The sequence below is a fragment of the Thunnus albacares genome, chromosome 1, assembly GCF_914725855.1.
Source record: "Thunnus albacares chromosome 1, fThuAlb1.1, whole genome shotgun sequence".
Lineage (NCBI taxonomy): Eukaryota > Metazoa > Chordata > Actinopteri > Scombriformes > Scombridae > Thunnus > Thunnus albacares.
This window is the reverse complement of record NC_058106.1, coordinates 32057776-32082574: the sequence shown is the minus strand read 5'-3', so window position 1 is coordinate 32082574 and position 24799 is coordinate 32057776. Positions and strand designations below refer to the sequence as shown.

The following is a 24799-nucleotide window of genomic DNA, read 5'->3' as shown; positions in this document are numbered from 1 at the left end:
CTGCAGAGGAGGAAAACAAGCATGAGGAAGGAGATCGAGGCCCCGGTGAAAAGGTTACAACTGTGTGAACAAACCTACAAAAGATGTCAGTCTTCAAAAAGGAAAGCGGACAGTTTGACCCAAAACTCACTGAGTTACTTTGTGTTTTTCTTTAGAGTGACGACGTTTTTTAAGCAATGTCAGAAAGTTGCTGGTTGTTGAGAATCTGATCAAATGGAAAGTTGCCCCTGTGGTCACCTCAACTCCACTTTGGCCTCAAACATGCTCAGAGTTTACGAGTTTGTACGCGCTTCGAGCTACACGAGGTCGATTTCACACATCGTTGCGTTCTGGAGCGTGTCGCCTGAAATTTAACGCAACCCAAGTGTGATTTGAGTGTCGCTACAGCATGAAACAACAAGTTGACCCCTTCTTTGTCTGGATTCACTTCTGCTCAAAACAATCACGCCGAGCGCTGCGACGAGGCTCCGGCTGAACTTTGTCACCTCTTCAGAGAGGAATTCTCAGTGTTGCGCATCACATCTTGTGATTTCTTTTTTTTCCCCTCCTCTTGTGTACAATAAGCGCAGCGGTACAAAGTCCTCCGCAGATGCCGTGTTTGTTTACGACTGTGGCGGAAACGCTTATTAGCTTGATTACTGTGACAGCGTCAGTGACGTCTCAATCGTTGTGGTTTCATCACATCATGTCAGAGAATTAAACGATTGTCGCTGTTATCAAGGTTCCAGATTTGTAAAATACTGTCTCGGTTTTAGTTTTATGAAGAGCTGTGCAGGGTTTTGTCTCTTCAAACTTTTATTAAACTGGACTTCCTGGATCGTTTTTAATTAAAGCCCTTTTTTTCTTTTTACACAGTTCTTTTCAGTCTCAACACGGACGAACTCACTAAAGGCAGATCATTTTGATGCCGTCCTCTCATTACATGCTGGGTAAAGGTGACCAAAGGGCCAAACTTCCCGACGGAGCTGTAATCCTTTAATGAGCAGCGGGAGTCAGATAGTGTCGCTGGAACACAGAGACGAAGCCGGCACAGTTTAAATTAAGTGCTTCCTTTGAGATTATAGCATTAGCCTTCATTTAATAAAAAATAGGAACCTCTACAGTTGCATCTGCCATGTTTACAGACACAAATGTCAAATATTGTGAGGCACGTTTCAGCTGTGCACACCTGGTGACTGGTGTGAAGAAGAAAAGTGAGGACTCACCATGGGGGTCTTGTACTTGTGGATCACCACTTCTTTAGTTTCAGGAACTATGCCGATGCAAGAGACAAAACAAAGAATTCAAAGGCAGCAGGAACTTCATTCAGTTTATGTTTGAGAGCTTTGGGGTTAGGGGGGGGGGGGGTGAAATCTGAAGGAGGTGTAAAATGAGATGTGGGCCAAGAAGAGTCAACAACACCAGTCAGGAAAACTGTCAACTTCACAGAAGACAGACGGTGACAGTGGTTGTCTGTCTTGTTTGGACCAAATTCAGTTGTGAAATCTTGTTTTTCTTTAATACGAATGAATAATATTAATATTAATAATAACAAAACAGCTACTTGAGAGATTTAACTCTTTTGGAGCTGCAAGTAATTTCATTATCGATTAATATACCGATTATTTTCCATTAATCATCTTGTCTATAAAACGTCAGAAAATAGTGAAAAATATCAGTTTGTCCAAGTCTTTAATTTTCTTGTGTTGTCCGATTAACAGTCCAAATCTCAAAGATATTCAGTTCACCATCACGTCGACAAAAACCTGCATTAAATCTTCACATTTGATATGCTGAACACAGCATGTTTTTTTTGCATATTTGCTTAAAAGAAATTGACTAAAATGATTCATAGATTATCAAAATAGTACTGGTTATTTTTCTGTAACCTTCTAATCGTTGCAGCTCTGAACTCTTTATATGGTAAAAAAGAAAGTATTAAATGTGAGAAACAGCTGACTGTTGGTGAGGACGTTCATGGCCCCAAAAATGGACAAATAAAAACACAAATGTCTTTTTTTTTTTTTTACAAGAGACTACACAGGTTGTAAAGTTTCAAATATAAAAAACAAGAAACACAAGAATAAAAAAAAGGACGACTCCCCCTCCCCTCCCCTCCCCGACCCCCCTCCATCCCACTGAACTGACAGTTTAAAGACATCACAGAAAAGCAGCTACAGGAGGCCAAAATCGTTTGGCCCAGGACCATGTCGCTGTCTACAGGACAGACGGACTTTTCATTAGTAACTGTGAACCCATAGCAGAGGTGAGGAGGCTGAGATCTGGACAGATGAAGGGCTCGGAAATGTTAAATCTCTCTGCCCATCACCTCAGAGAAAAACAAAACAAAACAAAAGAAAAAACAGTCCCTCTGAGATCTCCACTTGCTGAGATACTGAGGCAGACTGTCAGAGAACGATGACAACATGGGAGATGGAGTCTGGGGGGTGATGATCTCCGAAATGAAAAGCAAGTGATGACGGAAGCAGAGGAAAACTCGTGATACAGAAAAAGGAAAAAAGAAAAAAAAAAAATTCAGTGGAAGGATGGACTGAGGAAATATTCTGCACAGAATTAGTTTGAATAAGAAAGGAGAAAGGTGACAACACTTTACCTGCTGGAGAATGAAGGTTTTCATAGTGGCAAAGATGAGGGCAACATTACAAAAGCAGCACAGAGACACGACAGTAACCCAGCCTGGCGCTCAACTTCAACCTCTACCGATCCGACACTGCGCTGACGGCTTTCTACAGATGTCAAGTGTTCACTGACCTTCCTCCTGAACTACAAAACTAACCCTCGTCGCTCTCTTTTCATCATCTGTATCATCTGAATCTGTATATCTCACAAAATACCAAGAATCAAGTCTCACTTTTTAAGGAATGAAGCCATATAATGAATTTCTATCTCTTTTACCTTTAAATAAAATTAAATTTTGGGTTCTAGATACTGCTGCTGTCAATTGTGGCCTTTTTTAAAATTCACTGTTGTATTGCCTTTTGTGAAACATGTGACTTTGATTTTATGATGTGACTTTAAGACTAAAAGTATTTTTTATGGTCTTTGTAATTGTAATAGCACTTGGCAGATGTATATGGTAAAATAAAACTTTAGTGGAAGAGTTTTTTTTTTTTCCTCTGTTGCTGTAAATTTCACCAAACCAATGAAGGGCAGGTCATTAATTCTCTTCTAAAATCTTATTAACAGAGAGCTGAAACTGCTCAATGTTCTTTACTTAAACCTCAATAAAGGACTTTTTTTTTTTGCATGTAAGTTAATGTAAAATATTTCAAAATGTAAAAATAAAAAATCACTGCTGGCCCATTATTCATTTATTATTTTAGTTAGAGGTGTAGCTGTTTTAAACTAAAGGATTTATCATCCAGTGCTCTTACAACATAAGAGCAGTGTTATTCTGGATTTTTATTGGTCAAAAAAGTCCAAAAATAAACAATATGGTAGTCAGCACTCAGCCCCAAACACACTGGTTCCTACTGAAGATGTAAATCTTGAAAAAAAAAATGGGGCGCAAATATTTTTTTTTTGAAAAAAGGCAGCTGGGATCTGTAGTTTTAAGCAGATGTTACTCAGTAAACAGAGCATTTGTTGGGGATTAGTTGTGACTAAAGCAGCAGGAGTGTACAGATGTGGAACTGACTCACAATAAACTAGAGCGTCTGTCTTTAATGTAATGAAGTAACGTGTCAACCGAGTGCAACGTGTGTCTCATTAATGTGTTTTTAATGGTTTTTGGACAACAATGGAGGAATAAGATACTTTGTTAGTTTTGGTCTTTTCATGAGATTTATTGACAATATGAAACACCAGCAATCTTCTCCTTGAATGTTTATTCTTCTGGCTCAGCTGTCGAGACATTTGCTAACATCAGAGGCGTTCATGTGTTACGGGATGGATGGTAGAAATGGGGAAACATTAGCAGGTTTTCAACTTGCGCGCATTCACGTCACAGGGCAGCATAGAACAGCTGTGTGATTACAGAGCCGGTGGAATGAGGGTTAAAAACGCCGTGCGTTGACATCACATCCAGAAAATGTGGATTAATCTCCTTAAACGATGTGAAGCCTCCTTATTTGCATGATTTTCAGGCACTTCCATATCACAGAGTGTCGAGTTGGACGTATCAGAGCTCCTATATACGTCTTGGATGTTGACGAGCGCTTTTTTACGAGTCAGAATCTTGTGATTATGATCTTTCTGTTATGACACATAAGGATCTCTATTTTGTGTTCTCTAAAGTGACATTTTATAGATACTGTAAATTACTTTTATTCATCATACATTAAGATATGTATCTATCATAAGAACTGACAGCTTCCTTTAGTGGAATATTTGACTAAGACAGTTTCTCCTTGAGCTTGTTTGTTTTGGGAAAAATGTGATTAGCCTTTCTGCCCTCGCTCTTCTGTTTCACACTGAAATGACTGAATTGTTATTCTCATAAGTTCTGTTTCTCTTTATCAACATAATGAAATGTTCCTAGCTATAAACTTCAACACCACGTCCTCTGAGGAATTCATCAACACCTCCAGACACGAGTGTCTCAGCGTTCCTCGAGGGGAGCGAGTACACAATTTAGTGAACCCTTATTAGCTCCGGTCAATACGTTTGCCATGAAGCTGAGTTACTGCCGTGCCGAGTACAGGCCTAGAATCAATAGATGGTGTAATTACCAAATTCCTCCAGGACAAAGACTCCCTTCACTGTATTGCACTTTTTAATGTGACTCAGCTCTATGAAAACCTAAAAACAAACAAAAAAACAAACAAAACAAGACAGAACATTATTAACTCAACAACACTGGATGAAATTAAACACTTCATATTTAAATAATAACCATGTTAAACTTGTTTTATTCAGTATGAAAGGTAAAATAAAACAACTACACATGGAATGCAAGCTTTTAACAGCTAAACCAAAAAAAGAAAAAAGAAAAGCACACTATGAGAAGTTTCCATGATCAAACGCATACATGGGCGACGGTCAAATGAGGAGAAATGCATTAAGTCTGCTCAAAGCTGAAAACTAATTCAAGATGTTTCATCAATGAAGTGTGTTAGAACTGGAAAAAAATGTGTATTTATATTTGTAAAAACAGCAAAAGTAGGAGAATAACACATTTCTTTTTTTTATGCTAAGAGATGTAATATGGCCCATATGATGCATACATGGAATTTCCATATAAAAATGTAGACAAGGACACAAAATTAGATTTGCCATACAGCTACGACAGTAAAAAGAAAAGATAGAGAAAGCAAAAAAAAATAAAAAAGGAACCCAATAAGATGTAACTGCTAATAAGCAAACACAGCAGAGGTTGTGTACCTTCCGCTCCTTGCAGGGGGAGAGAGCATGGGAGAGAAATGGTTTGGATTATTATCGGACAGAAGAGCACAAACACTCGACGACACTCCGAGAGGGCACTATCCACAGGAGCCTCGTACGGATTCAAATCAAGAATCTAGCTAAGAAGTTACCAGAGCCAATATGAAAACCCGTCACAAGAGAATCAGCCCCCAAAAACTAGGAAATAGGATTTTTAAAAAAAAAACAAAAAACAAAACAAAACAAAAAAAGAGGACTAGAGGTTTGACTAGGGTGTTGAGAGCTGGATTCACCTTTGTTTTCCTGGACTTTAAACATCTCAGTCCCCCCAGAGCCCTCCATGCCTCCTCCTCCAGCAACAAGGGCTGGCACCAACACCACTTGCTCACACAGCAGAACACATAAATGAGGGCAGTCGCTGAAGGACGGTTAATTCCCGCTACGATGTTAAGACGTCACCCCACCACCCCCCCGACACCGAATCACTGCAGAGCTGCCCACCCGGCGCTCACTCACTTTACCATTTAACCTTTTAATAAAATATCATACGGATGCTGAATAAAGCTGCTGCTGCTGCTGCTGAGGAGTTTGTGAAATCAGTCAAAAAAGTGTAAAACTATCCGTGAAGACGCCGATCTGGAGAATACTCACAATCTAACGACCGTTACGAAGTCGATAATGGTAATCGTTTCTTCTAGAAACATGGTGCTCTACGCTGAGACACTCTTATAGCTGATGTTTAATTGAGTTCAGACTTTTAAAAAGCGCTCTACCCCTTGCAATATAAAGCGCAAACGTTCAACTCGAGCCAAAAAATAGCCTGAAGTAGCAAAAGCAGAAGCGGCGAAGAAAAAGCAGGCGATAATCATAACAGTGACTCCCTGTAGCAACATCCAAGTTTAACAGCCGGTTCATCTAAATTACAAAAAAATACACTGCACCTGGTTAAGTTGGTTTTGGTTTTATCAGCCCAAGTTTTAAGATATCAACGTCTGAGATTTCTGCAGCAGTGGGGGTGAATAGACTTTAATTTGTGGTGCTCACAGCAGTGGAAAATTACATCTAAAAAGGTCAATTGAAATCACAATCAGTCATCTCCTGTCGCAGTCAGAAATCATGTCAAAGATATTTATCATTTTTTTATTACTGAAAGGAAGAAAGAAAGGTCTTCGGAGATACCGTATCTCGGAAGTGCTCCTTTACTCTCCGGTCCTTTGAGTGGACCTGTTTGATTGACAGTTGTTCCGGCTGGGCTCAGGAGATAATTGTTCTGGTTACTGCAGTTTACAAGTCAATGACAGACGGCTTTTTGTTAGCTGTGATGTTGAAGAAAAAGGAGCATCTATACTGACCGATATTGACATTTTGTCGCAGCTGCTGTCAGTTTTTATGACGAAGGAAACGTTTGTTAGACCTCAAAGAAACACACGTATATCTTCAGTGAGTGTTACTCAATGAAAATATGACTTTTGTTTACAAGAGAACTGCAGGGCACTTTTAATTTAAGTTGGACATCACAACTATTTCCTCTGTAGGAAGTTAAGGCTGTAAATTATTAGTAATAATCAGTAATCATCATTATTATTATTAGTAACTAAGACATTAGATTTGGAAATACATGATGCTGCTGAATACTTAAAATGAAATTGTGTGAACACCTCAAATGACATTTAATCTCTCAGAGATGGATATCTTAAAACTGGACAAATAAAATCAAAAGTAACAGATTTTTTGGAATTTGGGTGAATCGACCCTTTAATTTACTTTTGTTGTTGAGAAAACAGTTTTACTCTGTAGGATGTCTGATGAAGGATGTTGCTCTTTGGTAACACATTCAACCAAACTTTCTTGTTGTGTCATTATTAAAGATAAATGTATAAAGTGTCTGTTAATTCTATGGGACCATCAGCATCAGCACAGTCACCTCTAACACTGTTCAACTACAGCATATCGTTCAATCACAGCTTCTAACAAAACTCAGGAAATAAACGAACGCTGACTATAATTAACTGCACAGATGTGAAGACAACAACGTGACGATGTTCAAGGGTCCAAACTTAAATGTGAAAGTTGCTACTAAATAGCCAATTATTAATGAAAAGTCGTTGCTCAAGGTCATCCGTCTTACCACTGATGCACAACACACACACACACACATCAACACTTCATGTCCTCCCACACAGTAAATGAATATGAGGTTTGAGCACCACAAATGTCAAAAGAAACGCGTGTGGAAGGATGTGTTCATTTTTTAAATTTTTTTTTTGAAAAGGCATGCAGACACACACACACACGCACAAACAAACACAAACGGAAACTGAAAAAAAGCAAATCCAAAAAAGCAAAAGCACAAACAGGAATTCTTCCTCTAAGGGGAAAACATCAGGTACGATATGAGAAAATGCCAATCAAACATGTTGTTATCAATCATCTCTAAGATTTTGATTTATTTTATTTTTTTTTAATGACAATAGAGGAAGACGGTCACAAGATGAAAGGAAATGATACAGAGGCGAAGAGGAGAGACGAGCAGAGAGGTGGACAGAAGGGGATGAACCGTGATGAGTGATTTTTTTTTTTGTTTGTTTTCATGCCCTTTGTGTGAGATGAGAAGCAGCTTCTCTGCGGTGGTACTGGCCTCTTACCTGGCTGTGCATGAATTTCAGGTTGATTCCTTCCAGCGTGACCTGCAGCAGTCCCCCTTCACCAGTTTTCATGTCCTGGACGGGGAACTCTCCGCCCAGCTCAGGACCTGAGGAAACCACAAAACCTGAGTTTAGAGCTATGAACATCAATCTCTACAGAATAAGATAGAAATGAACAAAAATAACATTTCATGCTGCTGTAGAAATACTAAAGAGGGCAGAATTGATGTATAGTTACAGCTTTAGAACAGTTCCATATAATGAAGTTTACAGATTTTAAACGGAAAAAGAAAATGCTGGTATCTGATTGGCCAACAAAATGAGCTGTAATCATACTGGGAGAGAAAAATGAGACTGGTGTACCTGGTTTAATGCTTTGCTGTCTTGCTGCAGCTCTTTCCATACTGTCTTTAACACAGTAGTAGAGTTCACGACACTAGAAAGCAAAAGAGGAAAATATTTCTATGAATGATCGACGTTCTCCAAAACAGAGTACGACTGAGACAAGATAGAGCTTCTGACCTTTTTGGTATAAAACTTGTTGAGCTGTGTCTCTTGGCCGTTGCGTCTCCAGAGGCACAGCACCTTGGTCTTGGGGCAGTAAGTCATGTTGATGAGCTTCTCGTACCACCAGCGCTCGTAGACCGTGCCGATGTTGCTGCGCAGGACTATGCAGTCGTCGCACACCTGAGATGTCGGCGGGTAAAGTGTGAAATACTCCTCAACGTAAGCGACAACACGGTGAGGTTCCAGCTGATTTCCACAAGGTTTATTTGTAATATTAAAGAACAAATAGTCAAGAGTTTGCTTACCTCCATGAAAAAGATGTCTCCTGTGGTGTCGGTGCCGGCGTGAACGACAAACGTTTGCTTCTTGATGTGACGGCTTCCGCTGGGCCTGATGGACAGCTCGCGGCCGTTCTAAAAAAAATACAGTACAATTAATTACAGGAGATGCAGAACAGCTGAACCAGCTGAATAATAATAAAAAAAAAAGGATAAATATTCACCATTTGGGCCAGTTTGTCCAGCAACTCATTGATCTCTTGGCTGTATGTGAGGCCGATGTGGGACTTCCCCATCAAACGCCTCACTTTCTTCCGGATGTCATTTTTACTCACCTTAAAAGAAAAGAAGAGAGAAATGGTGAAAAATGGTGGTTGGTGCTGGTAAAAATGTCAAACACAGCATAAAGTCAGTGATTGGACTGTTTTGCACTACGTACTTTCATCATTAGCATGTATGCTATCATATTGTACAGCAGGGTAGCCAGAAGTCTGTCCTCATCATCCTCCAGACGCTTGCGGTCATGGTCTCCCAGTGACAGGTATCTGTGACAAAACAAGTATTAATATAAAGTAGGATTACAAAAGTTTTCTAGACGACTATGAAAAAGATAAAGTTATATAAAGATAAGAATCATTCGAGTCTGCAGAAGGAAACCTGAACTTTTAAACTGTATCTTAAAAATCAGACAGTAAAACACATTAAACGTCAGCTATGTTGAACCTTTCGATCATCTCCTGAGGTCCCTGGTCCATCCCCATCCCCTCACGCTCCAACATGACGGCATCTAAGTAGGCATCCTCCCAGAACTGCACCTGGTCCCACAGTGTGGAGCGCTCCTTACCTGAACACGTCAAAACATCACACATGTAGCTCAAGATGTACAAAGATCAGCTCTGACACCAACGACACAACTGAGTCATTCAAACCACAACGTATGCAGTCACAACATCTATTACATAAAGACTAATTTATCTTCAGTTACATTACACAGTAACTTCTGTCAAATATGATAAAAAACTAGAATTTTACTTCATTGTTTGAGTTCATCCATCACAATATTTATCATTTCAGCTTTTCTACAGCTAGTTTTTTTAAAACAATCCTGAACAAGCAGAGTATAGCTCTTAGTCATGCATAAGAGCAACAGTAAGTGTCGATTAGACCGACTGCAAGACACATAATAACGGCTACTGAAGCTTAACTGTGTATATATTTAAAGTGGCCAGCTGTTGTCTTGTGTAACATTGTTTCAGGCTTTATTTTAGCAGGAAGGTTTGTGTGGAGGCTCAGCGACTAATAGGTTTAATAAAACATTTATTTTTAGCTTTTTCTAATGACCAACATTGTAATTTTTTAGTATCTGATGCTGCCTTCAAGTGCTGCTTTTTGTGACCTTCATTGACACTTTTACATGACTTCAGACGTTTTTTATTTTGCTGGCTGATACTTTCAATGAGGGAATATAAATCATGACATTTTAACTATACTGAGAAAACGAAAGCATAGCGACTATAAGGATTACAGGAACAAAATGTTATTTTGAGGAGACAAAGGAGGAATGAAATATTTCTGTAGCAGATGCGGCTTCATGTTTCCCTCTTGTACTCAGTGGAAATCTTGACATTTCCTAATCTTATTTACCAGCTGGTGGCTTGAGTGTGCTCAACTCATAATTACATTTCTGACAGCACTTGAAGGCGACAAGCACTCATCCGATATGCAAACCCATGAAATGTTAAGCTTTTAGGTCAACAGGAAAAGTTGGATAGAAAACCGGGTGCAGAGGCAGGTGAGAGCAGAGACTGAGTAAATGTTAAAAGTTAAAGCAAAAGAATCACACACGTATGATGCTGCTGTCTGTGAGACTAATTGCGATCGAATTCTGCAGGACTTCTCTTATTTTCCCACCTCGATCTCATGATCAACAAACTCGCAGGACTTTGATGTGCGGCTCACCGACAGACAGGAAAAACCCGCACCACATGAAAGATTAAAACACACAGCTAGCCTCGGTGAACAACAGATACACCATCACACTCAGGAAAAAAAGGGGGCAAAGGCAAGAGATTAGCCCTACTTAGAGAAAAGGTTTCCATGGCAGCATCTTCTAGTTGATCCCAAACGGAGCTCTTATCGCGGCCTGGAAGAATTTCCCAGGAGGAGGAACAGCAGGGAAAAGAAGCAGCGAGAGCAAGAGGGGGGTTAGGCCAAGAGGTGAGTAGATTTAATGGCAAAAACAAGAGCAGAGCGAGCCGAGAACGCACCATGGGAACAAAAACAAGGACAAACAAAGACAAACCACACTTGTAAATTTATACTAAAGCCTTCCATTATTATTTTTTTTTTTTTAAATATATTTCTGAGCATTAATTTGGTTACTCTGATTTGTGGTGATGAGGCTGTGCAATCGTTTTTGTTAAACAGTAATTAATCTGCAGCAGCTGCAGTCATGACTTAACAAAATTACAAAAAAATCATTCTTAAAGCACCAAATGTTATGTTTTCATTTTGTTTTCTTCACATGCAAATATTATAATTACATATTTTAAATCACTTTTATCAAACCTCTCACATATGTTCTCTCCAACTCATTTCCAAACAGCAGTGAACACATCTCTCTACTTAACTCAGTAATATTAATTCATCACCAAGAATTGGGAAATCTCATTTTATAAAGTTGCATCAGACCTTTCACCTTTTGACAAATGTTTGCTTCACAGTTCTATAATAAACATTTAAAGATTATTGGACCACTTCTGTGTCATCACATGTTCTGTTTTCTGTTTTGTTCACTCAAAACTAAAAACTTTACACAAACATTAGGTCTGTTTCCAGTGAAAGCAAGATCTTGCACAAGTTGTAGTGAGTAAAAAAAAGAACAGAAATCAAACAGATCACACAACATCTATTAACACTTACTGGAAGCATCTTGTAATATTTGAAACACGAATCAAGTGTTATTTGAAAATAGGAAATGTTTTTCAGCATGCATGTTCCCTGTTTGACGTGATTCTGATAAGGAGCATCCAAACCAGAGAGAAGAACATACCCAGCAGGCCTTCACACAGGTAGATCCTCATACTGATGTCCTCCATGGGTTGGGGGGGCGGTCCCTTCGCCATAGCAGGTAAATGATCTTTTGCACCTGGTTTCAGTGTGTGGGTCTTTCCCTGTGGAAGCAGGACAAAGCACAAATGTTGGACTTCATATATTTTGAGCACTGTTTTTGCTCTGTCCTGATTATTGTGACAGGCAGTACAGTTTTCCAGACCTGAGCTGCATTCACAGTTTTTTTTTTTTGTTTTTTTTTTTTTTTAAATGTAAACAACTGTTGCCTATTTAAAATACTCTTGCTCGTTAACCACCATTTAAGCTTTAACACATCACAAACTTTCAATTGCTGGCAGTTGTATTAGTTTATGCCTGGCAAAACAAAAGCAATTTTCCAGGACATGAAGTTCTTTTCCCTTCATTTTCAGGTGTTTACTGGGAATGGAATAATAAGTCTGCTATTTTCCAGTTCTTTTAAAGCACATGGGAATCTTAAAATCTCAACCATCTCCTGTGCTTTGTTGACCTCAATGACCTCCGCCTGGACAATAGGTAAGACATGTACTTACTACACCAAACTGGTGTCCTAGTTTGGTTAAAATCTGCACATCCTCAATCTGACAATGAACTATTATCTAAAGTAAGAACTGTACAGTGTGCAGTTTCACTTAAAGTGAGTCTTGAACTTACAAACACTGCACTGGTGGCCGGGTTGGTTTCAATCTCGCTGTCAGAAAGCGTCCCTCTGGACTGAGTTAAATGAGGAGCAGTTCTCCCACCAAGGCCGTCTCCTGCTGTGCTGCTCAGGTCACTGTCAGCTCCCAGAGTCTCTCCAGAGCTATTGCTTATCTAAAAAAAAGAAAAATCCAGATGTGAGAACAAATGAATAAATGAAAATGTTTCAAGGTTTACTTAAAAAAAAAAAAATTCAGCTTCATGGTTAATTGCTCTGTGTAAAAATGTTGGATATGTCTTTCTTAAAATTACATATTCAAAAGACAATTACAAAAAAAAAGTTGAAAGTTTGGGCTGAAACTATCATCCTGGGAGCTGCAGTGAGTGTCGTTAAGTATGTAGGTGGAATAAATAAAAAACAAAGTGCTTAAGCTCAGAGTTGGCCGTGCCCTACCACTGTGCTAGCCTCTGAGTCCTGGCTGGTGCTTCTCGTCAGGATCGGAGGCTCTGAGCTCGTTACAGACTCTGTGTCGCTCTTCTACAAAGCCAAGGAGCAAAAAAAAAAGGGGATTCAGTGTGAAACTTTTTCTAAAAAAGGTGCTCTCACATTATTAATAGTTTTTAACATTCAAAGACCCACACCATGAAGTGCAGGTTGCAAGCACAACAAACTCTGGTGAAGGCCAAAAGGCTGAAACATTAGCATATTAATATATATGTATATGTATATACTGGTGAAACTGAGGATCAGTCTCAGGCCTGGAGGTTGTGTGTGCAACCAACATCTCAGTGTGTTGGACTGTGATATTAGTTTTTGTTTGTTTATTTACTTAAGCTTTCACACTCATTTGATTCACTAGACAACGTCAACATGTTTTCACGTAACAAACCTGAGATCCAGATGTGACGCTGAGACCGCTATCGGCACTAATCTGTGATTTCTTCTCCTCTGCATCAGTCACCTGGGGGCGCTGCTGCTTCGCTCCTTCAGACCCTGAGGGATACACACAATCTTCAGCACGTTTTCATGAACGTTTCAACAACATTATCTTACCTTATTGTGAGTCGCCTGACTCGAAGCCACCACAGCACAGCAACACTGACACTACGTCCATCTAAAGTGCCAAAGCCTCTATTTAAACACTGCATTATGACTGCGATGAAGCAAAACTTATAACACTTTTTCAATTCCATCAGTGAATTAATTTAGTATCCAAGACTTCAGAGCCTTAAACTGCTTCTGGCTAAAATAAAAATACTGTACAGGGTGACTATTATACACAATCTGAAGGAGTAAGAAACCATATTTCATTAAATGTTTTCACAATGTATACTGGTTCATAACCAAGTTATGTAATCTATAAAATAACTTTTAAAGACCAGAAAGAGAAGTGACAAAGGGGCAAGCAGAGTGTGATACAATAGGGGAAAAATTACAAATGAAAACAAAACTGCAAGAGCGTGACATTAATTCTCAGTCAATGCTGCAAATGTGGCCCAAGTTACACGAGAAACAACCAACAGACACAGGCAGTTAGGCATGCAGACAAACTGATGGACGGTAAAGGAGACATTTTCTGTTTCAAGTGTGATTTGTACTTTGTCATTTTTGTCTGACGTTATCACCTTCACGGTGGAAAGTTGATCCTTACGCTTTTTTTTTTTTTCAGTTCTTTGTTACATTTAACATTTGCAGACAATTTTAATACAGCCTTAAATTTACCAGAAACTGTAGAATATTTGCTGTAAATATACAGCAAGCCACTTGAAACTGGAAAAAATAACAGTTAAAAGAGCAGGACAGGGCAGCAGGAATTCATTTCTGTTCATCTTGATGCATGGTCTCAGGGGGGAAAAAAAACAAAAAAAAAAACACTGGAAAACAAAATTACATATTGCTTGAGCTTAAGCCAGTGACTACAGCATAAAAGTTCCCATATTTTTTTGATGTCAAGAATCAAATAACAGACAGATTTTGTGCAAGATATCCACCCGAGAGAACATTTCTGCTTTTATATTTAATGTTGTAGAGAATAACATACAGTCTAACGACTGGGAGGAAGAGCCTTCAGGCTCCTCTTCTGTGGAACCATCTTCCAGTTTGGGCCCAGGAGGCAGACACCCTTTCTACGTTCAAGAGCAGGATTAAAACTTTACTTTTTGATAAAGCTTATAGTTACAGCGGGCTCAGGCTTGCCTTGGGCCAAACCCTAGTTATGCTGCTATAGACCTAGACTGCCGGGGGACTTCCTATGATACACTGAGCTCCTCTCTCCCTCTCTCTCTGTACGCATTCATGTCCCACTAATGCATGTTACTAACTCAGCATGTTCTCTCTCCTGTAGTCTTGTGCTTTCTCATCTCTCCTTTCTCCTCCTGTGCTTTCTGCTTCTGGGGCTGCTGAATCTGGATTTCTGTAAGCCAGCCACTGCCCCCATAATCCTGCTCATCACCCACTGCTATAATTATTATCATTATAACTACTAGACATCTCTATGTGGAACTTGCATTGTTCTCTCCCCCTCTCTCCCTTTCCCCAACTGGTCAAGACAGATGGCCACCCACCCAGAGTCTGGTCTGCTTGAGGTTTCTTCCTGTTAAATGGGGTTTTTTCCTTGCCACTGTCTCCAAGTGCTTGCTCAAAATGTTGGGTCTCTGTTGGGTTTAAAATTGATTTGACAACTGCCTAAACTGTAGGTGGAAGGGATAAATGTGGAGCGAAAGAATTGCTTTTGCACACATGTTGGTTTCTACAGTAGGTTCTGCATCCAACCTTGTGAGCCACTGCCATTACTTCAAAGGAAAACTATGGTTTATTACAACTTTTGTGGAATTTTTGTTGCTCGAACCATCTGTTCAATCGGTTTTGATAACACTGTAATCACCAAAGTAATTGCTGAGATCTCCTGGATATCGTTAAAAGTAGGTCCAATGGCGCAACAAGCACAGGCGGTCAGACAGTTGTACGGGTTGTTAAAAAGCTGACAGTTTAGCAAGATTATCTAAACCAGTTTATTTGGAGATAAAGCCAAAGACAGCGTACCAGAAATATTACTACTAATCCCTCTTTGCACAGGAAACTGAGTGCACATAACAACGAAGAGAACAGTGGAACCGAGTAAAGCTGAACGTAGAGGTTGTTCTACTGAGATGGACGTTTACGATGGGCAATTAGGTTAATAATTTTACTCTTCAGTTTTATTTTTATTTTCCAAATACCAATGATAATATTCCTTCCCACATTCCAGATGTCAGCAACTACTTTGGTGAGCATAAAGAACCCAACCAATAAAACAGATGCCCCTAACAATAAAAATAAAACCAAAATTATAATAAAATGTAGTTTTCCTTCAATAAAAGTCATTACATACTGTATAATAATAAAACTAGCAATTATAATGCCAGATGAACTGCTGTATGCGAGGAAAAAGAAGATACCAATCTGTGCAAGGAAAGAAAAGACACCGAGACGAGATTCGGTGTCCATCTCAAGACACAAGTTTTTTTGGAAGTAAAATAAGTGTGTAATTGTCATATAGCAAATACAGGCAGTTTAATAACCACTACCAACACTGCTGCATGTCATAATGTGTCATGTGCAGTTGGTAGATACCTACCTCTCCACTTCCCATTTTAAACCTCATTAACTTTTACACAAAAGTAAAAAATGACCCTGATCCACATCTACAATTTTATTAGCTCTAGTATTTAATCCATTCAATTTATCAATCTCGATCTCAAATATCTCACACCGAGACTCGTATGTCTATATTTCTTCAGGTTATCCACTTTATATGCTTATTAGGTACAGTCCTTTGCATCAGTTGATGTATAAAGACACTGGTGAGTTGAAAAGGTGGAAAAAAGGTCAACAGCTGAACACCCCAATCTTTTTTTCTTTTTTTTTTTTGGTGTGTGAAAAGTCTCTTACTCTGTGGTTTTTCCATAGCTTTTTGCTTATCCTGGTGCTTGCTCCACAATTCTACCCAAGATGCATTGCAAGCAAGGAGAGAAAGACAGAGAGAGAGTCAGAGAGCAGGTTGAAAAGGCATGTATGGTGGATGAGCATTGAAATCAAAACAAAACAAAGAAAGCATTTTGAAATCTGTCACTATTAAATGAGGATGTTTTGTAATGTTTGCATGTAGCTGTGTTAAAATCTGGAAAAAATGAAAAATAAAGTATCGTCTTGTCAAGCTGGATCCATTGTGTGTGACAACTACTAAGGTAACATTACAACACACCCAAAGCTCCTGGCCCAAAGTCCTGGAGAGCCACACAGTGACATCAGAATGAGCTTTGGCTCTGACCACAGGTCAGTATTCGTAGATCGCAGTTGTCTGGCTCTCCAGAGCAAAGGTGAGCAAGAGATGGTTTGTTTGGAAAAGAGCATGGGATGGGGTTGAGAGGCCGACTAGCCAGCAGGTGAAATGGAGCAGTTGCAGAAGCCGGGATGCAAATCTCACAGCATTCTGTAGAATTGAAGGTGCAACTTCTAACAGGAAGAGAAAGGGTGCAGGTAGGAGAGGTGTCAGGGTGGTTGACTGAAAGTGTCCCCCGTATACAGACCCAGAATAATTCTCAGAAAATTAAGTGATAGAAGGATTTTCAAAGGATTTTCTAAGTCAGTTGGTTCTTTGGTGACCAATAGAAACAAAACCACTTGCTACAGTGAAATTTGTCTCTGTACTGGGACTGTTTACTGGGGAGTGATGCTTCCACCCTCCATGCTGAGAGCAAAGGGAGCTGCCGGTTTTCTACAGCACGCCTCGCAGAAACCTGCAGTAAAGGCACAGACACCGATTTTTACCATCGATGCGCATACCTCTGGTTTCCCTCGTCCACTACTGCAGATTTAAGTATTGGAAGACAAAAACAAAAACATGCATTCAAGGTGCTAAGAGGCTGACAACAGAACTCCAGAGAGGAGGCAAACAGGGGCACAGATGTTTAAGGAAGGGGAGACAAACACACGCAGTCCAGGCTGGTACACAGGGTGATATTCCAAACACTTTTCAAGGCTTCTTCGTGCTTACAGGGCAAATATTTGACTAAAGCCAAATTCTGAATTTAGATTTTAAATTTTATACCAATATTACACTTTGGAAATCCTCAAAAGACACAGAAATAGAAGAATAGAATACAAGTATTTGGCGTGGGATCACATGATTTTTTCAACATTACTAATTCTAAGCCCAAATTTTTTAGAAAGCCCATTTTAGCGGCAGTGTTTCCGTCAAAGTGTGTGGAATACTGTAACACCTGTAAGAATCTGTCGGGGACAAGTGAAAGGGACTTTCTTGGAGACGGTTGGAGGAGGGGTGGGGACTGGTTCTGAGGTTGATGAGCTTGTAGGGGACGGGGTAAGGGATCTCACAGTGCACATGCAACCGGGGCCGGAGTGGTGTACACACCAATCGAGGCAATAAAGTTCTCCTCGTTCAGACTCCGCGTATCAAAATGGCGGGCTCCTCTGCCCGTTGCGTGGTGCGGCAGCTGCAGGTGAGGAATATTCAGAAGGCCCTGAGGTCTGGCGGTCTCCATACGACCAGAAGGACTCTCTTTACTCCCTGGGCTTCCAGCACTGTCTGTGGGGCTTCGCTTGCGTTTTTCTGGGTCTACCAAGTTACCAAAATTAAGGGGCCAAAGAGAGTTCATCAAAATTACAGAAAAAGAAAAAAAAAAGAAGAGGTTCAAACTAAGAGAGGAGCATGATTGTCAGACAAAGGAGGAAAAACAGTGAGGAAATTTTTATAATTACAGTTTATGTTTTAGTGGGTTAACCTCTAGCACGCAGCTTAAAGCTTCATACAAACACAATGCAAAGACATGGACAAGTGTTAGTAGCACAAGCCCGCTGCCGTTTTGCTTCACAGTACAAAAGCTTTGAAAAATGAGCTGACAGAATTTATAAAAATCAATTTCGTATATAAATGGAAAAAAAAAAAAAAAAACAGCATTTCCTGTATGCATCCCTGTGATAAATGTAGGAAACGTACCTTTGGTTTGATAATGTGTGCGTGCAATCTCCAATAAGCTGAATACACTAGCCATTCCTCCAAGGCCTGCATTAGTGTAGGAGTGCTCCAGACTGGAAACTGTGCACTTCAAGATGTCCAGCATGCCTTTGTACACCTTTCGGCTCACCTCCTGGGAACAAGGTTCAACATTTCGATTAGACAGAAAAATAGAAGCAACACTACAGGTCCTATTTTCTTAAATCGAGCTGTGAATACAAGTAATAACATAAGATCTTGGTGTGAGTGCACTTGAGCATGATCACGACTTCTTAATCTTGCTTATCAATTACTTACGACTGAGATGCTGCAAAACATACAGAATCTACAGATAGCAGAGCATCTACATTGTGCCTTTAGGCTGTTTTGCAAATGTGACATTTGTGCTTTTATTCCTAAGGTTTTGTTGTTAATAATGTGTATTTCTTGGTACATGAGTTCACAGTGGGGTAAAAACGATCATCTCACCACATCACGTATGATCTCCTGTCTGGCGTCTTCCTCCGACTGCACAGCTCTGTTCAGCTTGCTGAGCACAAAGACACGAAGCTGCTCGTTCTCCAGCAGGCGGCGCACTTTCTTCATGTTGAGCCAGCCGACTCCCTGTCCGTCCAGGACACTCTGCACCACTTCCTTTAAGAACTGCTGGTTCTCGCTGTATCGAAATAACACGTTTTCAGACATATTCCACAAATAGAAGAAATGATAAAACACCACTCTGATACGTTGACAATACGCTCTGATCTTCCATGTTGCAAGACAGATATTGTACATTTGAAAGACTATATTACCTTGTGTTGTTGACGCGACCCTGAGGAGAGGGCGACTCTCTCTTCACTGTTGGACTGTGCTTGATTACAGAAGACTTCTGATCCACGAGTGCCCGAGGTGCACGTGCGCCTGGTGGAAGAGCCAAATCAATGAGGTCTCTGAACACCACAGAGTGAGATTACAAAAAATAACAAAACACAAACTGCAAACTACTAGCACACTAGACAGAAGAACACTCAATATAATTGGACTGGACACACAGAGAGGCACTTGCTCACCAGGCACTGTAAACCAGAAAAGGAAACAGCGTTTAAACTAGTCTTTTTTTTTTTTTTTTTCTTCTAGCTACCACATCAAATAGAAAAGGAGGAATTTTGCATCACTTTATGACAACAGACACACTTGGACTCTACTGTAGGTTATCTACTGCTGAACACACAAATTACTGAAGCTGCTAGAGTCTATTATTACAACAAGAGAGGTGAAGGACAAATCAAACAGGGACATGGAGTGCGCACACACACACACACACACACACACACACACTGACACACACAGGAGTCCAAATGGTGCTCTTGGTGGTGGCATCACACATTAGCAGCAGATAGATGTGAGGTCAGACTGAGGAGACTCAGTACAGCGACTACATCAGTGATATCATGCACAAAAGAAAAGGAGATGAGTGAATGATAAGATAAAGTAAGTTATACTTTAAAAGGTCATAAGCTGACTCATTTTAATTAATTGCCACACTGCTGTGGGACTCTCTGTGCATCTATAAGTGGACCGTGTGTAGGGGTTGGGTCAATCAATTTATCATTTATCATTAGCATCATTATTAAAGAGGCTCAAAACATTTAGGAAACTATCATCTCACTCAACTGACTCTAATGAATAAATAGATGAGACTTGACTCAGACTGATCCGTTTGAGTCCAATCCACTGCCGCATTTAATGAAGTAGGTCATTAATTAGTGTCATATCTTGCTGCTTTATACCTTAGTGATACCTTTTTCCACACAGCTATTAAAACATTAAAGTGTTTCCACATCTCAGGCTTTCCCCTCATTAACGCCAACATAAATTCCCCATATGTGAATTTCTTTCACCTTCGTCCCCTTTTGCTGTTATTATATATGACCGTGAAAGTTATCAAATGTCACAGAGAGTGCTGACAAAGCTCAGGGGCAGATGTGCACTTGTTGCAACAGTTCACGTAATTATTAAAAAGGAAAAAATTTTTATAAAACACTAAAAACTTTCTCACTCATAAATGTGTCACTTTAATTGAGACAGGACAGACTCCAAATACAAGTGCTGAAGGTTGTCATGAAAAGTTATCCACTGTTCTCCTGTTTAACATGGCACATATTCACCAAATACATTTTTCAGTCCAAGTTCACTAAACACGCTAAGCTACAATATAACTCAAAACTTCTCTATTTTGTTTCTGAGGCATGGAGACAGTGGGAGAGGAGGAATGATCTGACATCTGTCATTACAGGCTGTCTTATTGTCAGTTTTATGTGACAGCAGGGATCTATTGTTTATTATTGTTGCTGGGGTGTCATGGGGACAAGAAATTGGGTTTTATCCACAATACTAATACTTTGATTGCACAAGCAGATTTTTGTATAAAAACCATATTGTTTTGTTATGATTCCAGTAGAGAGACAAAAGACATAAAACACAAGGCACTTGAGGCTCTTTATGAGTATGATAAACATTACCGGAGGAAGAGATTGGAGATGGTTTATGGATATTTTTTCCCACCATGAGCATGGGTTACACATATCTCAGGCTAAGTGGAAAAGTTTTATTAGTAACAAACAGAGAAGTAGCTCCGATGGGGTGTCTGGCTGGGGGCCTTCATCAATATCTTTTGCAGAATGGCCTGCAAGTCTTGGCCAGGCCCCAGCTTTCAAATGTGGCTTCTTACAAAAGCTACAAGAGTCCAGAGGTTTATCAATGGAGGATGTTTAGAGGCTGTGGCTTTCTTAAATGGTACTTAGCCTTAGGGTTCGAATGATTTGTCAACCTGAGTAACAAGGAAGATGTGGAAGTGAATCCCAAGTGTGAGCCAGCAAAAGCTTAAATGCAACTGCACAATCATGTCAGCACACCAACAAATTAGAAAATATTGTTAACTTAGCCAACAGATGCCTGGCACATCGCCAGCATACGAAAAGCAAGTCTGCCAACATCATTCCTATTTCAGCCTGAACTGAACTCGCCAGGCTGAACTTAGACACAGTCGTTCATAGTAAGTCATTAAGTGACAAAATACATTAAAAAAAATATTATAAATGCAATTTTACAGTTTATATCTAAGGATTTTTTTTTCTATATGGCAGCTATGAGGATTTAAACATTGCATGTGTTATTCAGTAACTGGGAGGACATCTGTGAAAATATGAAATATGAACACCAAATACCTGTCGACCAATAATTAAAGTCTCTTGAGGGCAGAAATCTAAGCATTTCTGTTATTGAATTTCATCAGCTCTGCCCATGTTATGTGGGGCATTTTGGCAGAACTGAAAATTGTTTGGCCAACTTGATGGATCAGCATATCATTCACACGACACACTCCTGATTGAAACTTGTGCGTAATAAGAAAAAGTAAGCCTTAAAGGCAATTTGAGTGACAAGCACGCTCTCTTCACAGGCACTACGCTGGTTCCTTATTTTAATACTCAATTAACTGATTTAATGAGCAGGTAAACAGGCTAAGAAATACACAGTCTATTCTGACCCACCTCCTATAATTTTGCACTGGATAAAATACTGTCCAGAATGATGACAGTAATTAACCAACTTCATCAACTGATTTAAGATTTCATAATGGGATTGTTGTCACTTTTGATTCTGTGATGAATGTGATGAAACTGTGGTGGAGAGCCACAGATGACTCTATGTAGTATCGTTGGTTTAGTGTTTTCGATAAGCATACAGTAGCTACACAGCTAACAATGGGATAAAAAAAAAAAAACCTCATGAAGATAACACAATATAACAGACACAATTCACTTCCAGCTACAGATCCTACAGTACAAATGAAAGTACATTTCTAAAATGTTCAATATATTGTTCTAGATCCACGGTAATCACTGAAAATATTCAGAAAACTAGAGACATAACAGCACTGACAGTAAAGACTTTTTTTTTTTTTTAATGACATGAACAACCATCTACACAACCAGTATCTTGCCTGGCAAAAGTCTGAAATTAGTTTTCTGATGAGAAAAAATAATTTCACCCACTAAGGTTCAAGATTTGCATAATATTACTGTAGTTACTGTTCATTGTGCACAGCACAATTACAGCATGATTGGGCCCAACCCCATTTGTACTCTGTGGTAGCATAAAGGACGAGGAAACAATGACAAACAATAGATGCTGGTAGATGAGTTATTATTAATCTGTCCCTTCAACATCCTGTTCTGTGTCTTGTGCTGCTTCCCTGTGGTTACGTGTTGCATAATAGATTGTTTCACTTATTCCTGTGATTATCAATGTTAGCTCTAGACATAGTTTTTCCTCCAAAGTCCTTTAAAACGTGCTTGTGATGAAGTTCTATCTAAATAAATAAAATTGTGAACTGTGAAGTGAAATAATAGTTAGTCTGAAGGACAACAGTCACTATGAGTGGCGGCGTGATAACACAACAGACTCCATATGCTCCACTGAATCTTTGATGACACACACAGTGACTGGAATGAGGATAGACAGAAGGGGGATGCTGGGAGATGTAGTTGACTGGCTTGGAGAAGCATGCAGCTCACTCGATAAAAAGGGCAGAACCCACCTTCTCCGCTCCCCGGGCCGGCCTCTGTAATTATCTCCATTAGAGAATTTAGCCCAAATACTGCACACAAAACCCAGAATTAGTGCCGCGAAAAAGGTGGACAGAGAGAGGGACACCGGCCCAGACACAACCAGTCTGAACATCAACCCATAACACAACAGACATGCACACTCAACATGGCGCCAAAACAGAGAAAATAAATAAATAAACAAAGTAAGAAACAAAAAAGTAAAAAGAGAAAAGGGCAGACAGAGAAGAGAAAAAGACAATATGTACTGATGATGGTATCAACCCTGAAAGTGTTCGATAAGATGACTAATGCAATGTGTTTGACAACACATTCAACATTTTACAAACAGTACCAAGTAGGAGCTGTACATAGCTCATACTTTGTTGTATATACATATTAGTAGCCTGATGTGAATAACACTCAACAGTCCAGAAAATGTAAATCTAGGGCAACGGATGGAGTTGGAGTTGTTTTTTCAGAATGTGTACATGACTAAATTCTACTACTAGACATAAATCTTGTTTTGAGCACAAAAACAAAAAGGTTATCTTGACACACAGTCATAAAAGGACATTAGAAAACCTTTGATCTTTTATGGGTTATGTTTAAAATAGTGCGTGACCTCTAAAAGGGAAGGAAACACAAAACAATGGCAAGCCACAAAACAAGCAAGCAAAGCAAAACACGCATGAGAGTAAGGAGTCGGGTGGGAAATAAGATTCCATTCACTGAGGACATCTCTTTCTGTGAATGTCATTCAAACACACATATATGTAACTGTATTAACACATTAATTAAGCAAACACGGTTAAAAAGCGACTGAGCATCCTTCTTGCAGTAGTAAGGATGAGCAGATGCCACACCAGTAACAATTTGTCAGTCACAGAGGAAATCTTTTAACTAATAAATGTCTCCATCATCAAAAAGACTCCCACCAGTCACACAGAGAGGAATGGCAAAGGAACAGGGGCGGGGGGGGGAGGCATGGATATACATGAATGACACTAAAGGTGTATCTTCTATCTTAGTCCTAGGCTGAGATATAGGGTGTAGGATAGGTAAAGGTCACTTCAAGGATAGATAAATGCCTAGTCAGGGGGTCTAAAACAAACTATCACACCAGACATAACATACCCGGGCTGTCAGGGTCATCTGAACAACAAAGACAAAGCACATCAAAATCAAAAGGAACAGAACATTTATTTCTATGGCAGCTATTCCACATGGAGTGGAGCTATTGAGTTAGATTACCATGCTTCACCTGTTTTTTCTCTCAGTTAAAGCGAAAATCCAGCCTAAACAGAATTCATACTGGCCTTGTAATCTTTGAAAAGAATTCATAAATATTAGCCACTAGCAAGTATAAAATATTCAATTTCATATCCTCTTCTATCTTATATCATGTATCTTTAGCAAAACATGACTTGTTTATGCTGTGCATAGTTTACCTTCACTGGTACAGTTAATACATTCATAAATAGCTGAATATGAGCATCAGCTGAGACTGTGGTTGGATTCTTTTCTTTTTTTTTTTAACTCAGTATTTCAAGCGCATGAAACTGCTGTTTATATGATCTGATATCAATATCTGAGTCCTAACACCCATAAAACCACATGTTCTGCAGTTGGTCTGGATTGCTTTTTTTTTCTCAGCTCCTACTGTTTGCTTGGAAAACTGCATTTTCACACTGTTTTGTGACATTTATCACTTT

The 24799-nt window shown here is 39.5% G+C and overlaps 1 protein-coding gene across 19 annotated transcripts in view; it reads right to left on the bottom strand.

Annotated features, from left to right (window-relative positions):
- The window catches only part of madd (MAP-kinase activating death domain), a 52527-nt gene that overhangs the window by 3364 nt on the left and 24364 nt on the right, over positions 1-24799 (bottom strand). For 4 of the 19 annotated variants that reach the window (XM_044355329.1, XM_044355342.1, XM_044355366.1 and 1 more), the window contains 19 exons: positions 19290-19398; positions 18967-19153; positions 18481-18631; positions 17896-18099; positions 16413-16463; positions 13372-13475; positions 12936-13019; positions 12497-12655; positions 11805-11925; positions 10833-10895; positions 9476-9596; positions 9192-9297; positions 8977-9087; positions 8780-8887; positions 8490-8654; positions 8331-8403; positions 7968-8074; positions 4671-4740; positions 1206-1252 (listed from right to left, as the gene is read on the bottom strand). In XM_044355329.1, the coding sequence (XP_044211264.1) occupies positions 1206-1252; positions 4671-4740; positions 7968-8074; positions 8331-8403; positions 8490-8654; positions 8780-8887; positions 8977-9087; positions 9192-9297; positions 9476-9596; positions 10833-10895; positions 11805-11925; positions 12497-12655; positions 12936-13019; positions 13372-13475; positions 16413-16463; positions 17896-18099; positions 18481-18631; positions 18967-19153; positions 19290-19398 (2141 nt within the window). Of the gene's footprint in view, positions 1-1205; positions 1253-4670; positions 4741-7967; positions 8075-8330; positions 8404-8489; positions 8655-8779; positions 8888-8976; positions 9088-9191; positions 9298-9475; positions 9597-10832; positions 10896-11804; positions 11926-12496; positions 12656-12935; positions 13020-13371; positions 13476-16412; positions 16464-17895; positions 18100-18480; positions 18632-18966; positions 19154-19289; positions 19399-23077; positions 23138-24799 lie in introns of all 19 variants that reach the window. The other 15 variants (XM_044355351.1, XM_044355402.1, XM_044355393.1 and 12 more) reach the window with 9 other exon arrangements.